Raw genomic sequence first — 17511 nt, 5'->3', positions numbered from 1 at the left:
GCATTTCTTAATAATGAACCACTTTAATCCCGCTCACGAGAAAATATCCGATGGTTGTATTTCTAGTTTTTCCCTCGTCGGTGAAACGAAAGAATTAATCAGCGATTAAATAGATAATTCACAAAATAATATACACATAATTTCTAAAACTTTTAGATGAGAAAAATCATAAATTTTTTATTTATTAATTTTTTCTACGATGTTACGATGTTTCTATTTAATAAAACGAAATTTAAAAATAGGTATTAAAATCTAAACTCTCGGGGCTAAAACTGAAGAGGAAATAACTTTTGCTGCGAATGAAAAGCGATGCTAAGAATACACTTGAAGACTGAAATGCATGGCACCATATGAAAATTTGGCTCTATAGTACGTAGCAAGAATGTGTGTTGTGTGTGTGAATTCTTTAAAAGTGTGGCGTGGTTAGCTTAGAGAAAGTTTCTCGATAGTTATAAGCAAATTGTTGAGAGGAATGTTCGACCGTTGTCAGTGAGTCCTTGTAAAGTAGTTAGAGAATTGTGAATCGGTGAAGCGTTTGTTTAAAAAGTGTCGTTACAATTGTGAACCATATTTATATGGAAATACTTAGATATCTTTATTTATTCATCTAATGTTGATTCCGTATTAACAAAAATGTTCTATTTATGCTAAATTTTTTGTCAGAAAATTTCACAGGCAAACAAAAATATATATTAAATGTCTAGGATTAATTAACGTGAAATGAAATTAAACTGAATAACAAATTTTTTAATTATTTCTCTCCAATATGATATTATATATCAATACATCAAGTGTTTCTAATCTTTTTCATACTTCATATTATTATGGAATTGTGGAAATTTAATTTAAAAATTTCTTACGCAAGATTGTCCAAATAAAAAATTCGTAACAGTAAACATGTAAACAACTTCCTAAATAGAAATCTCACGTATACATAAATTTGTATCATGTCAACGATAAAAAGATAATAAATGTGAGTAGATATGGAAACAACCTTGACTAACTACACTGTCACAGTTTGTTCCATATCGACACCGAGCATTTATCGTTTCGTCATTATTGTTTCTTGGCCATTCCACTCGTATCGTTCGACCTTCTATCCTCACAGTAACCGTAATGTTCAACCTTATCCCCATGTGTAGTTTTTGAGAATAATTTCTTTCTTCTTGTACACTAAAGTCAAAGTTCGACATTTGCCGTCGTAATGAATTTCCAGTTTCTACTAACAGTGATTAGTTGTGTAATATTCAGTATTAATGGTGCAAGAATCTTGGTGTTATTCCCGCATCAAGCAAAAAGTCACTACATCGTGTTCGAGCCATTATTGAAGAAACTTGCTGAAAATGGTCATCAGGTGGTGTCAGTGAACTTTTTCCCTCAGAAAACGCCTTTGCCTAATTTTACAGATATTGATATAAGTTCAAGTCTACCAAGTTTGGTTGGCACCAAGACAGTGCCAAACTCTTTTAAAGCATCTAAATGGGAAGTACTTAGGGCGGTGCTTAATCGTGGTGCACCATCATGCGATTCTGTGCTGAATCATCCGGCGCTGAAGAAGCTTCTGCGATCGAAGGAAAAGTTTGACGTTTGCATTATCGAGCTTTTTGCCACTGATTGTTTTCTTGGTATCGTTCATACTTTGAACATACCGATTGCAGTTGGAGCTACCAGTAGCGTTATTCTACCATGGACGAACGAGATTATGAGGAATCCTGAAATCCCTAGCTATATCCCGTGCTGGATAAACGATTTAACGGATCAGATGAATTTCTTTGAGAGATCCATTAACTTTGTGGATTTTCTAGTCACCAAATTTGCATACAGGTGAAGCAAACTAATACTACTGTATCGTGTTTACTTTTGTAGAATCATTATGAAATATTATACAAATTCATTTGCACCTTCAAATTTCCCATAAATACATAGAAATCAGCAGTTGAATTATGTTAAACTAGATCATTATATTTAGAGATGATACGTAGTATTGAATTAATTGAAATGAGACATTTATAAGCCTAGTTTGTCTTCAAGAATTTAACATAATAAGTATAATTTTGTGTATTGTGTATTAAAAACTTGTATGCATGGTCGTCTTCCAATGGATGATCTTCTTTCAATGAAACATAGTATTTTGTACATTTGTTTTTACGAATTCTTTGTAATATTGCAACCGTAGTTTTATTTATGCAATAAGTAATTATTTAGACGGAGTAAAGAGTAACAAGTTTCATAAATCTTCTAATCGAAATAACCAATGCTGTTCGTGCTAGAACGTTAAACAAAGTACTTCCATATTTTCTAATTTAATACCTTAAGCGAGTACCTACTTTATGTGGAATCCGTCGTGTCAATACTCGACACTTTTAATTCTGTTACAGATACTTATCAGATAAGCCAGGTTACGAAATTGCCAAAAGACATTTCGGTGACGATCTGCCCGACTTTGACACTCTAAGATCGAGAATATCATTGGTATTAACAAACGGACATGCAGCAGTTAGCACTTCGCGAGCCTTGGCGCCAGGATTCAAGGAACTGGGTGGTATTCACATACTGTCATCAAGTCCACCATCGTTGCCGGAAGATCTTCAGAATTTTCTTGACTCGCACAGCAAAAACGGTGTTATTTACTTTAGTCTAGGATCGCAAATAGACTCGTCCACCATGTCGGAGCAGGCGTTAGCAGCTTTTTACAGAGCATTCGAGCAAGTACCGCAGCAAATACTATGGAAGTGCACCGGAGGGAAAATGCCCACGCTGCCCAAGAACGTTAAGTGCATCGAATGGGCGCCCCAGCTCTCCATATTGTGTACGTATATATTCTTCTTTACTAGTACCGGAAAGTTTAAGCATCGAGAGAATATTATCCTATGGTGGTCATAAAAAACCTGCGAATGCTTTTATGCGTGGTTTTTGCTACTTTCCGTGTCGAAGGTTCCGTAACTTTCTCATGTTCTTGGTTCGGGTTTTCGATCTGTACATTTATGAGCAAAATGTTGATCGACTGAACAGAGGTATGTTATGTTGCAAGAAAAAAGTATGTAGAAAGAAGTATGTTATGTTGGAGTAAAAGTATGTAGTAAAATTCTAGACGACGAACATATTCTAGTAATATTTATGCTATGTACTCATTTTAATATTAGTCTAGCCAGTACTTTCAATGATACTTAAATAAGCGATAGACGACGTGAAAATATAAACTGTAGCAGTTAATTGTAACGCAAGAGAGATCTGATTACATAATTCTTTTTATGAAAAGATAAATTTAGTAAGAGTAAATCTAGTCGTTAGAAAGCTAGGAATAAAGTTTGTACGAAGGGTCGTTGTTTTTGACAAAACAAAAACGATTTAAAATATTTGTTGGGTGCACCGATCAAAGATACATATATTTGTAGCCTAGAAGTATCGCATCACGTTTTCTACATATAACTATATATAGTGACGTATGAAATATTTTTCCTAAAATAGAAAGAGAAAAGGGAATAGAAATTTAAAAAAGAGGAAAGATTGAATGTAAATTAATGGATGTAATTATTTCTTTAGTAATTATCAACGTTTATTGTACTGACAAAGAATCTATTATCTTAAAGAAAGGAGACGTATTGGTGTAGAAGCTTAGTACCAAATTATCATTACCTTATCATTAAATATATAGAAGATAGTATTAGAATGGTAATGTACAATATATTGCTTAATATAAGATATCGTGTTTATCATTCTCTTATAGTTTACATTTATTATCATTAATTAATAATAAGTAATAATAGTCACTAATCAATAGGATTAGTAAAAATAACTAACAGTAATTCATTATCGTACAATATTCATTTTTGACAATGTTCATTTTTACTGTGACATCAAAAAATATATTATTTTTAATATATAACACTGTTTTGTACGAGGAAGTTGAAAGATATAAATACACATACGTATACTTTTAAGTTTAATAATTTAGGCGCATTGATTTTATATTTTTTTCGTGTTGAAAAAGAATACATTTAAGATTATATTTTTATCGTGAAATTAAATGAAAAAATGTATTTTTGTTTTGCGTATCCGCAGTTACAACGAGTAGTTGAATTTCAAATAATTCAAAGGTTTCGATTTTTTCCCTTGACCTACTGGTTCGTACCAATAATCTGTTTCATGTATCTGTGTTCGTATCAATAGGACAACAGTACATTCTCTCATACAATCGACAACTCCATTTATGATTCCGGATATTGAACCCCGAAATCGAATAAAACGGATTTAAAGTATGCATTAACGTTAAATAATTTATAGATCAATTTGCCCGAATATCGAGCACCTTTTATACGCATTATCTATCTATACTATCTACGCCCCATTTGTTGTCAATAATCATAATTTTGTATAGTCAGATATAATTGTAGTTTATTTTATAATATGATATTCAACGCTATCTATATAGCGTTTAACCTACCTCGAGTTTCTGTATCTCTGTCGTTTTATATGTCCTAAGGAAACACTAAATAAGATGAATCCCCGAAAGGAAGTACACAGCTGTTATCTTCTAATAGAAAAGTGATATATTTCAATTTATGCTCGTGAAAATTTTAAACTTGTTTAAGCTTCTTTTTAAGCAACGCTTAGAAACCCAAATCTTTATTACAGTTTAGTATACTTCAGTAAAACATGAAGTATACATAGAAATAGTACGGAAGAATTGGATTCTTTCAATTTATAGATACTTCTAAAAATTGATATCAGTTCGTTATCAGTCAAAAGCACGTGTATCTCTACTTGACTAATCATTAAATACTCTTTCCTCGATTATTAATTTTCCATTATTTTTGATTCTTTCTGGCTGTCGAAATATTAAAAATGCTGCAATACATGAAACCCTGACCTAAATATTCTAAAATACATATGGGATTTATATCGAACTAAAGGTGAAAAGGAAACGCAAAGTAGAAATCAGTTTTATAAAATACTGAAAACAGAATGGTAGAAAATACGATGTGAGTTCGTTGAATTATTCAACAGAATTTTTGAACCAGCGAAAGAGCAGAAAAAAATTATAAACCATATAAATTTTTAAAAATTAACGAATACCTTTGAAAGCGACTGGATACTAATTCATGTATTGAATATTTTAATTATCAATAGAGCTGCACTGCTAAATACGTATATGTGTTTATTCCTGAAAATAAAATATTTGCATTTAATAAGACATTTATAGTACTATGTTTAAACTTAAGATTACAATATTTGTGTATGGTCATTTGTAACAGATGACCAATAAACGAGAAAGATTTTTTAAAAAAGTATTTAACTTGTACATTTTTTCTATACTACAAAATGAATAGCAATTTTTTATTTTTCACACAGAACACTTTTTTTGATATTTTTCCAGATTATATTAGAGAAAAAATGCTTTAGAAAAAAGATATGCAAGCGTGCCTTATGCAGAAGTAAATTAATCTTCGAACTTTGAAAAATAAGGTTAAGTGCATCACTATTGTCGAGCAACAAGCCTCAAAAAGCAACTCGAAACTTTCGTTCCTCTGAGATTGCCTGCCGAAAATTAGTTTGTTCAATACGGAAGAAGTGGACCTTCAAAAGGAGAGCAAATCAATGTTTTGAATTGTAGTTACATAGATATAGTGAGCCGCGATTGTATAATATTTGCTATTATTAACAGAAAGATGAAAATTTATAAGAAATATTTCAATAATATTCCGATCGTACATCAACGAACTAAATGAATAGAACATCTAAAGAATGTGAAAAATAAGATACATTTCTAGATATATTTTATACCATATAGAATTCATTTCTGATGTACGATAATATGTGAGCCACATAATTTTTCAAATTAACTTCAATTTTACTTTTTATTATCGATCATTTTTATATTTCCCTGTGTATCACGTTCCATATTTATTCAATATCTACAATGTTTTTTTTTTTTACTAAAATAAATATATACATGATAAAACAATATGTAAAATAAATTGCAAAATCTCACTTGATTTAATGAATATGAAAGTAGATAACGAAAAACGACCAGAAATATTCGCCACGATTTTCAATTCCCCAAAAACGAAATCTACCTTGTAACACCTTGCTGTCTTTAATTATTATTTATGAAAAGAGTGTTAAGCTATGAAAATTTCTAAATCACGTTACTAATAACCGGTACATAATTTCCTTTGGTTGCAGTTCGCTCGGCTATTTTGTTTCGAATAAAATCTGTTTATACGAGCTATTATTAAAGTTTATCGAGGTAGCGCTGTAATTTAATATCGCGATATCGCATGATTTGACATACGTGTCACGTTCAGAGCGTTATAGAATTCTGTACAATTCACGGGTTTAGTACATCGTAAATAAAGAGCAAGTTATAGGACTAGGAGAATAATGTGTGAATTAGGACAGGCTTAAATTTAGGCTAGGTCTAGGTTAAATCTTGGGATGGATCCAAATTTCCACATACGTTACCTGTATGTTCCATTTCGTATGCTGTTAGCAATCAGATCGCTTTGTATGCAAACGATCGCTGTTCAAGTAATTGATTTAGATGCACAAACGAGATTCGAAGCGTTATTGACAAATTTGTTCATTATTCAATTTCTTGATACATTATTCCTTCAAATCGATGTCTTGCGATCTCCCGGAGTATTTAAATGAAGTTACCCTAAAATATTTTTTCGTTTCAATTGAAGTATCTTTGGCGTTATGTCTTTTTGTGAATATACGTAGGTATATACATATGTGAAACTATAACTATTCAACTGGAAGAATAATATTTGTTTAATTATGTGATCAAAGCCGTCTTTTTGAATAAGTTTCCTGTTCTTTTTATTTTTTCTGTTATTCCTAGTTACAACAATCGCTTGGTGTAAATTATTAGCAATGCGAAAGAATGAAGATGTTACTTAAGAATACAGATTACTAAGTAACATGTATTTATAAAATCGAACTTTTATGTGCATTATAGCTCCCTAGAATGTGTAAATCATTCCATACAATATGTTCTTATTACTGAACCTAACATTTATTATTTCCACGGGATTACTCCGCGAGAAAAGAAAAAAAAAAAAAAAAAAGAAAAGAAAAAATATCACAAAAGGTTTAACTTTATTGGTTTGAAAATTACCAGGTCACCCGAATGTGCGGCTATTTATTACACACGGCGGATTGCTAGGGACTCAAGAGGCAGTTTATTGCGGGGTACCGATTCTCGGTATACCCCTGTTTGGAGATCAGCACTTGAACATGGCCTACTTCGTGAAAAAGGGGTTGGCTCTGAAGCTGGATTACCGTCAACTTTCATACGCGCTAGTATCGAACGCTTTGAGCGAACTGCTCGTGAACAAGAGGTAATCAGAATCTTCGTTCTTCGTGCAAATGGAAATTTCATAGTTCGGGTAGCGAATCGAAGAATCAAGTGAGAGAAAGAACGTCAAAGAGATTTTTCCACTAGCTCTACTTCATCAGCTATCTACAGACATAACATATTTTCCTTTATGATTGCATGCACACAATTGAAAAATATTCTACAAACTATTAAAAAATATTTCAATTAAGTATTTTATAGTACTTACGAGATAATCGAAGATATTTATATTTAGCAATACCTTTTATAAAGAAGAGATTTTTAGTAACTCCTTCTTCAATGAAATTTCCAAATTTCAAAAATTTCATTTTCCAAGAAACTATACCAAAATTCCAAGAAACGCAGATGGCATATGGTGTTCGGTGTACAGACACTCTTCATCATCTGGAAATTGTAAACATCGGTTAAACGTTCTCGCCCGTACAGATGAGGGTAACATCGGAGGAACGTTTCTGCATTACAATTGTATCGGCGGTATGCATTTGGCAGATAGCAATCGCCTCCCGATAAACGGGCCACGCGTACTGAATTTCATCGTCGATTTTCGAATCGATCGTACATTAATTACTGCAAACTCCCCTCGCTGCCTCCCCCATTAATCGCCTGTCCCGCTACAAATCATTGTTAACGATTACAATTACTCCCAAGTGTAAACGTCTTCGTCGGTGAACATCGCAGATCTAAACGGTTTGAAATTTTATCGGCGCAACCATGAATATAGTCGGTGAATCTATTAAATCTATTAAAAACGGTCTATTAAAATTGTACCACGAGTCTATAGGATTAATTAGCCAAAGTCGAAACTTGCTTGTTTACTTGAATCGTTGCAGCGATAGGTAATCAAGTATAATAATGAAATTAGTGTACTAGATTACATACGATACGTGTTTTAGCCTTGTACGAGATGTTTTAAAGTGGAAGAACATTGGAAATTGTTCGATGCAAATCGAGGATAACAATGCTCCAGTTGCCAATTTTAATTATGCTGAGAACTTTCTAACTATCATGCTGTTTTTTAATTACGCAAATCATTTTTTCTGGTACACGAGTCGAAAGAGTAAACATTTGTTGACGTACTGAATCGTTTAAGTAGAGTAAACGTTTAATAAATGAGAGACGTCAGTTCTGAAAACTGAATGTGAAAATTATTTAGTTTTCAATTCTTTATTAACTTTGCTGCGATCCTCGACATTTGTAAATTTGATGAAATTTTGCTTTCGTTTCGATCGAGAAAGGGGCTTTAAATGTTTGAAGAAAGTTTTCAGAGTAAACTTGAAATGAGAAACTGCACATTTGAATAATGATTCTTTCACATTTTCCTTAAACGTAAAAAATTTTTATTGGAGAATGAGGAGCTACAAGCTTTAAATCATTGGTCTTAATATTGAACTTAATTATCATAGAGAAGGTGTTATTAAAATATTACATTAGTTTTGAAAAATATATGAGCAGTTAACAAGTGAAATTTACATACGTATATTACACACGTATATAAACAAGATAAAAAATTTGCGGAGAGAATCGCGATAAGAAAATCTGCATCTCATAGCTAAACATAGGGTTTTATGTAGAGCTGCAGAGTAAAATAAAAGGCTACGTTAGCAGCTGATGCAGAGAATTTGTATATTGCAAACAATAGTATAAAGTATTATCCTAAAACCAGGAGTCATGCAAATTTAATACATAACAAATCCTTCAATTAATTACAAAATAATTATCGAACAATTTTTGATAAAATATGTGTATCTTCTTTATCACATTATTGAGATACTTAACATTAATTTACATTTTTAATGAAATATGAATGTGCTTTCAAATATTTTAGAGAATATATTAAAATTAATGTTTACTGAAGTAACAAATTCAATAAATCCATAATAAATCTATAATAATTAAAATTTAATTAATAAAATTATTATGAAATATAATAAGAATCATCTTGCAATTGAATATTTGAAAATTTTATTAATCAATTTTAATATTATGTGGAATATGGGGTGGAAGATACAAATAATTATAATATAATTCACAGCTACATGGATATGGCACGAAAAGCTTCTTCGCAGTTCAAAGATCGGCCAATACCGCCATTGGATGAAGGAGTTTATTGGATAGAATATTTACTTCGTCATGGACCAAATTCTTTAAAAACAGCAGCTGCAGAGTTAACATGGTATCAATATCTATTGTTGGATGTTATATCTATGATGCTAATCTCAATTATATTTACAATTTGGATCGTTTATAAATTATTTAAATTATTATTTTGTCGAAGAAAAATAGTGTCAGTAGACATTAATAAGAAACGATCATAATGACATTGCTATTCTTGAGCAAGATTCTAAGGAATGATTTATTTTTTAAATAAAAATGTTTATTCGAGTCATTTGTACAATTTGTTACATTTGTTACTCGTTTTTAATGATAATATTATTGTTCACACTTTTATATAAAAAGATAAGAATATTTTTTATACTACCTTTATATTATAACAACAACGGTGGTGGCGAGAATATCTGGTCGAGTAGGGATTTAACATTGTTGTTCAGGACGCAAATTACAGTTCTTAATACTTTCACGTCGAGGCCGTTTGGCTGGAAACCTACACCTCGTACGGCAGCTTTGTACTAAAAACTTCCGCCGTTCAGTTGGCAACGTACAACTTATACGAGAAATCAAAAATTCATGAAAAATTCTGGAACTTAAATAAAGATATAATTCACACATTAAGAACATGCGGAATATAATTTTTTCATTTGAAATTTCGTTCTTTTAAAAATCGAGTTTCGACGTGTTTAGCCCGATACGATGTGTGTTCGATAAATTTTCAAATTTCATTTCCTAGAAAACGAGATTTCAAATGAAAAAACTGCATTCCACATTTTAGATTTATCTTTTCATGTATGTGGAATAACCAGCTGCCGATTTTGTCCGCGCGTATTCAATCGGGAATTAGCCAACTTCGCGTAAATTGACAAGTTGTTAAACTCGATTTTCTCGGAAACGAAGTTTCAAATGAAAACATTTTATTACAGATTTCCAATTTATATTGTATTATGAAATTTGAAGCAATAGATACTAGTATTATACACATTGTTCATTTGCTGCAACGATGACTTACTGATATAGAAAAAACAATTTTTGCTTCAACAGTTCGATTCATTTTCCCTAAAATCATTATTTCTTGATACGACAATTAAGCAACAAATAAGGAATAAAACCAAATATTTACATTCGAAATAGTTAAATTCCTATGGCGAGCCATCCTTTTTCCAATGTATTTTGCCTAAGAGACTACAGTTTACAATATCATCAATACTGAGGACTGAGACAATGCATCGAAAATGCTTTTAAAAGCTTTGAAACTCGCGTTTACTTATAAAATATTTGGCCGAACGCTTTACGAAATTGCCTGACTAAAGTAGAAACTTACGGAAGTATGTTTAAGGGAGACATTTCTTCTAGGATAATAGTCAAGTTGTAAAATATTGAAACTTCCTGTGTATTTTTGATATGCTCCTATTCAAATTTCATAAGTTTTCTGCGTGAAAGGTTGATCTATATTTATTATCTTATTCCTTCACTTAAAATTTTGTAGTTTTTCGATTTAATAAATTCGATTTAATAAATAATATCCTTATTATTGGACATTTTATCGTATTTAATTAAAGTGTAGAGAGACAGATTTTCGAAATTAATTCTAAAAAGAAGAACAATATAATATTATTGATAGCGAACATAACATTAGAGGTAATTATGATATGTAACAAAAATATTTTAGAAGAATACATCTCTATCTATCTGAGATACTCTGAAAAAGAATTGAGCAGCACTTGTAGAAAATACTGCGAGTATCAAGGAATAAGTTTTTCAAGAGAAAAAGAAAACTTATGCGCTAATGTAGTTCATGAAAAAGGAAAGTGTATCTGTAGAAAAGCCTGTATGTGTCACCTGCTAGTTGTGAAGAAAACTCAAAGTTCCATTCGTTCAGATAAATGGCACAGATAAAAGCCGCGGATGAAATTTTCTCAAATCATAGATCGAACTTTTTTTCCTAAATGTAAAGTTTAGAAATGAAGATTATAATGCAAGGTATGATTTTTCCTTGAAATTGTCTTGTGATAAATTAATATTTTCAATTAAAATCCAATACAACGCGTAATAACGCGTAATTTGAGTAAATATATACAGTAAATGTATAATTACTGTAATATGACGATGTTACACATAATATTATACAGATCAAACATGCACGAGGCAAATATTTACAACAGAGGATCATATTCGCCAAAATTCAGGCCGCTTGATGCATTCGTCGAACAAAATATCTCACACCTGCATAGGAGAAACAGTAAATATAACGAAAGCCGCGGCTTTAGAATTTCAAATACCATAACAAAGAAAGGAGAACGTCATTATATTAGTTATACGTGCCATCTTACGCGACGAAAAGAAGCTTTTGCATATTCCAGCGTTATATCACTCGTGCTTTATTATGTATGCACGAACGTGAAGTAGCAAAACAGGAAGCCGGAAAAGTCAGCCGCGCATCTACCGCTCAGAGAATAAAAGCGCAGTTATAAATTGGGGGAAATCGCGTCTCTTTCGCGACTCTGAATGCAATCTAATAAAGTGTTTAGACTTCCCGGCCGTCGAATAAATCCCGAGGCGACCAGGAATACGAAATAAATGCGCCATATTAATTTAGCCGAATTTATAACGAGACGGGGTCTCTTGGTTTCCGTAAACGTGGTTCGTTAACAAATTTCTTCCCTTTGATATTATTTAATCAGAGATGCTTCAAAAAATGTGACGTTTAAAGATAATTGAATTAGTTTCTTTGTAAATGCCATGGTATAGGTGGCTGGAGGATGATGACTCATACAGAAATAAATCAAATGTGCGTAAATGAAATCTTTTAAATTCCTGATATGTCAACGTTCGTGGATATCGTTTGTAGAAACATATAAAACGTAATCTTTTCCACATTTCGGAGGATTATTTTGTTCATTTTCAGGCAACGAACACGTATATCGTGGAATATATTTTATTTATATTATAATATTATAATTTCAGTCACATAGTTCAGACGGATGTCGAGCATACTATTAATTTGAATGAAACGTACATATTGCTTTGACCTGCTTTCCAGGCTTGATTCCAACCGCGCACGTGTTGCTACGTCAAAGTATTCTTTACACTCCTCTGTACGAGAATTACATTAAAAAAGGACATGCAAGTTTTTTGAAACATTATTTCCGTACGGAACGAAAAGTTTCTTTGATATATTTTTTCTGTCAAACAGGAATTAAAAACAAAGTTTTATATCTCAATATATTTTTATCTAGTTGTATGACAAATACCGTTGCCTTTTGTATTACTTTAAAAGATATATATAGTTCATTATAATTATGCGCATAATAATATCAATATATAAAGATATTTCTATGAACTGAAGTATTAATATTTTACATGGTATTAAGTTTCAAGGCAATATAAGGAAAATTGTACATATATATATATATATTTTTTTTTTTTTTGTATATTTGGGGAAATCCTCATGGACCCTATCTAACGCTTAAAAGGAGTGCTCCGGGACTTCTTTCAAATTGCTGCCGGAGAACAAATTTGGGCGTTGTGACCACACCTCTCAACGTCATCCCCTGAGCCGTCGTGCAGGTCCGAGGAGGACCCGCAACCTTCTCCACGTGGCGACCCCTATGACCACCTAGAGCGGCACGAAACCTTACAAGGGTGAGAAGTGCTTATCGTTTCCCACTCTGCCCGCTTCTTTGGGAGCATTATTTCTTCACAATAGGAGCGGACCGCGAGGAACACCTCAGCATCGCATCTACGACTGACGAGGGGCCCAAGCTCTCGCCAATTGCGAGTCACAGAACATGGCGGGGGATTTCCCATGCCGGACAAAACTCTAGCGTGTGCTGGGCCGTGACCTCGCCCTCTCCGCAATGGTGACAGGTGTTCGTCACCTTCCTTCCTATGTTCCGTAGGTACCTGTCGTTCAGGTAGGCTTGAATGACACGAACAAAATAGGGAGGCACCTCGAAGAATTCAAAAGCCTCAACTATCCCATCCCAGGGTATGGTGTTGAACGCATTGATTATGTTCAAAATCGCCAACAAAAACTGTCAACGCCACCGCACTACGGGAAACATTGTACATATATATGAAGTATTCATTACGTACACTAATTAATTTTGAACACTATAAATAAGGGTGTTATAAATTCTATAAATAAGATCATATTCGTTTTTAGATAAATTTTTATTTGCAATCTTTATTTTTTTTTTTTATATCTTCACAAAATGTTACACTTCACGAAAGTAAAATACAGAATGTTTTAAACAATACAGGATATATTTGGGTTGAAAGTAACATGTTAAATGTTCCAAAGTGTATAGTTTGTTTTAAGATTGTAATAATTCAGAATTCGTCCATTTACATTATCGTAGATTTCCTCTTTGTTATTTTATTTATAATCGTTGATATTATTCTTATATTTCATCGAAACATCGTACTATTTTATCGCAGAATTTAAATTTTACTAAATATACATACATAACGTATCTTATGAATATTGTCATTGGTGTGTAATATTTTTGTTTCTTCGATAATAAGTTTTATTATCATATGTTTAATTATACTGCATATCATAATACAACAGATATTTTCATATATCCTATATATCTTAATAATATATTTTTACACATCTTTAATAACCTCCTTTTCTTTGACAGACTCCTATTATAAATCGTTAAAAATCCTCAATTGTCCAACTAAACTCACAGAGAAGCAACCAAAGAGCTAAAAGAAGTTCGCATTGAAATAATTTATTGTAGCGAGAAATTGCCTTGAAATATGAAGCTGAAGTAGAAGGAGTACAGAAGGATACGTATCAATAGTTCTTTAAATACAAATCTTTATGATTTTTCTTTCTCGTTAACCGACTTAGTTTTTCCATTTTTCTCAATATATCAGAACTAAAAAAATTTTAGATACATTAGATTTGGAAGAATTATAAAATTGTTGATTATCTTCAATCGAATTAAAATAAAATCAGCTAAAAATTTAAGTTTTTTCTAATGTAATCAACGATTTCGAAAATACATCACACTCGTCCTAGTTGAAAGAACTACCAAAGATGATTATAAAGACTTCTCATCTTGTCTGTCAGGTTAACCACAATCCATAAACTTAACACACTCCCTACTTACAGAATTTCGATTTTTAGTAGTACTATGATTATGATTTTATGATCATAATTAGGTATTGTTAATTGAGGCGCAATTCACGAAAGGTTACTTTTGTCAAACTAATCAGTTTACTGAAACTAGACGAGTCTAGCTCGCTCCTCCTGCGCTCATTAGCTCGTTCTATGATCTTTTTCTCATTGTGACATGACAACAAGAAACAACAGGAAGAGGATGAGCTGTTACTGTCTAATGAGCCTCGTGCACTCATTTAACTCCCATGAAAGACCGTTTATGTTGTGTTCTGCCCGAGCAACGAGATGAAGTTGCATTTGCGAACAATATCGCGAGTTGAAAGAATAAACTTCGCATCGCACATTTTCATCCTGGCAACTTTTTGGTTTCGAACTAGGAGCTAGTAAAAGAACAAACTTAGCAGTTTCCAAATGACCATATTTTACATGACCAGCATTAGTGCCGCTTATTTTGTAAATAGTAAAAGATTAATCAGTCTCCGTTGGTTTCTATAATTATTACAATTAAAATAGATAATGATATTAACTGTAATATCTTGAATTTATGTTGTTACATTACACTATTATTAATATTCTGAAATCTTAAATCATATTCCTACTTTACACTGGAACTAAAAGAATTTCGATTCTGTTAATGTAAATTAATTAAAAAAGGCGAAACTAAATTTCTAGTTATCACAAAGCTGTTTTTATTATATCATGAATCTGATTTGTTAAAGTGAAGATTCTGCGTTGATTAATAATGACTTAATTATGAATTACCAAAAAAAGAAAAAGAAAATTTGTATACTATTTGTAGCATTGTTTTAACAGTATTGCAATAATTCTATAAAATTAAAAATTACTATATCTTAAAATCAAATCCAATTTGTTTAAAAGAGATGTGAGAACAGACGTGATACATATTATTTTTGTACCACATACGACGTCACCGATGTAATGTAGTTGTGGTTTATATTGAAACCACATAATGTTTTGTACATACAAAATTATAAATAAAATATATTATCAAGTATAAGTACTCTGTCTCAGAAACTCGCTACACACATTCCCGATAATTCAAATAAACAAATTACGGCCAATGAAAATAGTAAAAAATCAACAAAAAGAGCAGAATGATCACCAAAATCTTGTTCTTCTGTATAAATATATCAATTAAATACATCAATCTTCGCAAATAAACTAAAACTAAGGAATGAAACAAATACGACGCGACTTCTAATTAAAACTTGACAGTAATGTTGACCTGACTTGAAACATAAAAACAAGGCTTAAAACTAAGACTTAAAAAATTAATTCTAATATTAATGTTTATAACTTGGACTTAAAGTTAAGACTTGGACTAGGGTTTAAAATTAAAACTTAAAACAAAGATTAAGTCCTTCGCTGTTTCTCGTCCGCCTTTACCGTCCAACAATGAGGCTTAAAATTAACTTAATCGAAGTCTCAGAACTAAAACTTACTTAAACTAAAGTACATTAAATTACAGTCATACTGGCAACCTTTCGTATGAAGGACTTTAACTTGCTGCGAAGTTTAAAAACTGAAACTAGAAACACTGTGAAATCAATTGTTTTATTTAATAGTTTCATATTTAAAAGGATTAAATAAAGGAGCCCTTAACTTTTCGCTTCTGTACAAGCAGCGCTTACAATGGACTTAGCCTAGCAGATATATATATATATATATATATATATATATCTTAGATTTAATTAAAACTAAAACACGCTCATCCCACGATATTCCTGCGATGCCCCACGACGGTAGGCGACGTCTCACAGCGTACGCTAATAATTCACTTAGGTACGTAGGATTATTAAGGTACCTTACTAAGGTATAAGACCTATATTATGATCAATTAAAGGTAAGACGTTGGTTATATCGGCTGAAAATTACGATTAATGGTTAAATCTAAAACTTAAAATTCAGCAAACATTACGCACCATCTATCTCGCATAGACTGATCACATGGATCTTTAAAATCTTGAAAGTAACAAAATATCACATAATATATATCTCTAACGTGACGATTACATGAATCAATAGAATCTTAAAAGTAAACATGCACCACATAAAATTCATTTTGTATAGAACGACTACACAAATCATTTCAAAAAATTATCGATGTCCCAGGATACCCCAGGATGTCCGATGATGTCCCAGGATGTACCACGATGTTCCACGAAGTCCCACGGTGTCCCACGGTGTCCAACTTTGCCCACGATGTCCAACGCCTTCCAACGTTGTCCAACGTCGTCCAAAGTCGTCCAACGGTGTCCCACGGTATCCCACGTTGCAGTCCAGCCTAGATCATCCAAAATTCTTTTCGCGGCATTTGGAGATACAAACCGGACTGCTGCGTAGTTCTTAGCTTGGCATCGCTTTCCAAAAATTAATCAGTTGATTAATCCTTGGAAAACGATGCCAATTACCAGGTCTCACCACGAGGAGGTGACTACGCAAGAGACCCGCCCATGGGTTATTTAACATTACACATCCATCTCGACGTTCAACCCATTGGCAGAATGTCGAGTTACGACTCTACTTGACCATGGGCCTGCGTAAAGAAATAGTTGTTTCGTAGCCTAACTGCGAAACACATATCTCCAACGCAGCACTTACATGAATCTTTACAAACGTAGAACAAAACATACATAACGCGACATCTATCTCCCACACAACGATTACATAGATCCGTACAAATATTGTACAATAATTGGCATCCCTATTGGCAGCATTCGGTATCAAAGACACATTTATCTAACTTGGAACGAATGAAGGAAAGTGAAACTAACGAACGAACTAACAAACTTACGCGACGTACCCCCGTGCACCGGATAACCCGAAGGATTAGCGGAAAGCCCAAGTATTGACCATAACTCGATTCCTGTTTCGCCGTTCG

The 17511-nt window shown here is 32.5% G+C and overlaps 1 protein-coding gene across 2 annotated transcripts; it reads left to right on the top strand.

The window, feature by feature from the left end:
* The first annotated feature begins 1015 nt into the window (after positions 1-1015).
* On the top strand, positions 1016-15346 carry LOC100646290 (UDP-glycosyltransferase UGT5). 2 transcript variants are annotated; one of them, XM_048404932.1, is made up of 5 exons: positions 1016-1824; positions 2379-2809; positions 7127-7346; positions 9396-9536; positions 12949-15346. In XM_048404932.1, exons 1-5 carry the CDS (start codon positions 1205-1207, stop codon positions 13028-13030), a joined length of 1494 nt encoding a protein of 497 aa, XP_048260889.1. In that variant the 5' UTR covers positions 1016-1204; the 3' UTR covers positions 13031-15346. The 2 variants fall into 2 exon arrangements, with proteins under 2 accessions (XP_048260889.1, XP_020718418.1); XM_020862759.2 differs by lacking the exon at positions 12949-15346 and having other exon boundaries at positions 9396-9745.
* The last annotated feature ends 2165 nt before the right edge of the window (positions 15347-17511 follow it).

This window comes from Bombus terrestris, chromosome 4 (genome assembly GCF_910591885.1).
Source record: "Bombus terrestris chromosome 4, iyBomTerr1.2, whole genome shotgun sequence".
NCBI classification, from domain to species: Eukaryota; Metazoa; Arthropoda; class Insecta; order Hymenoptera; family Apidae; genus Bombus; species Bombus terrestris.
Note: the sequence above shows the minus strand (reverse complement) of the source record. Positions and strands in the feature narration are given on the sequence as shown.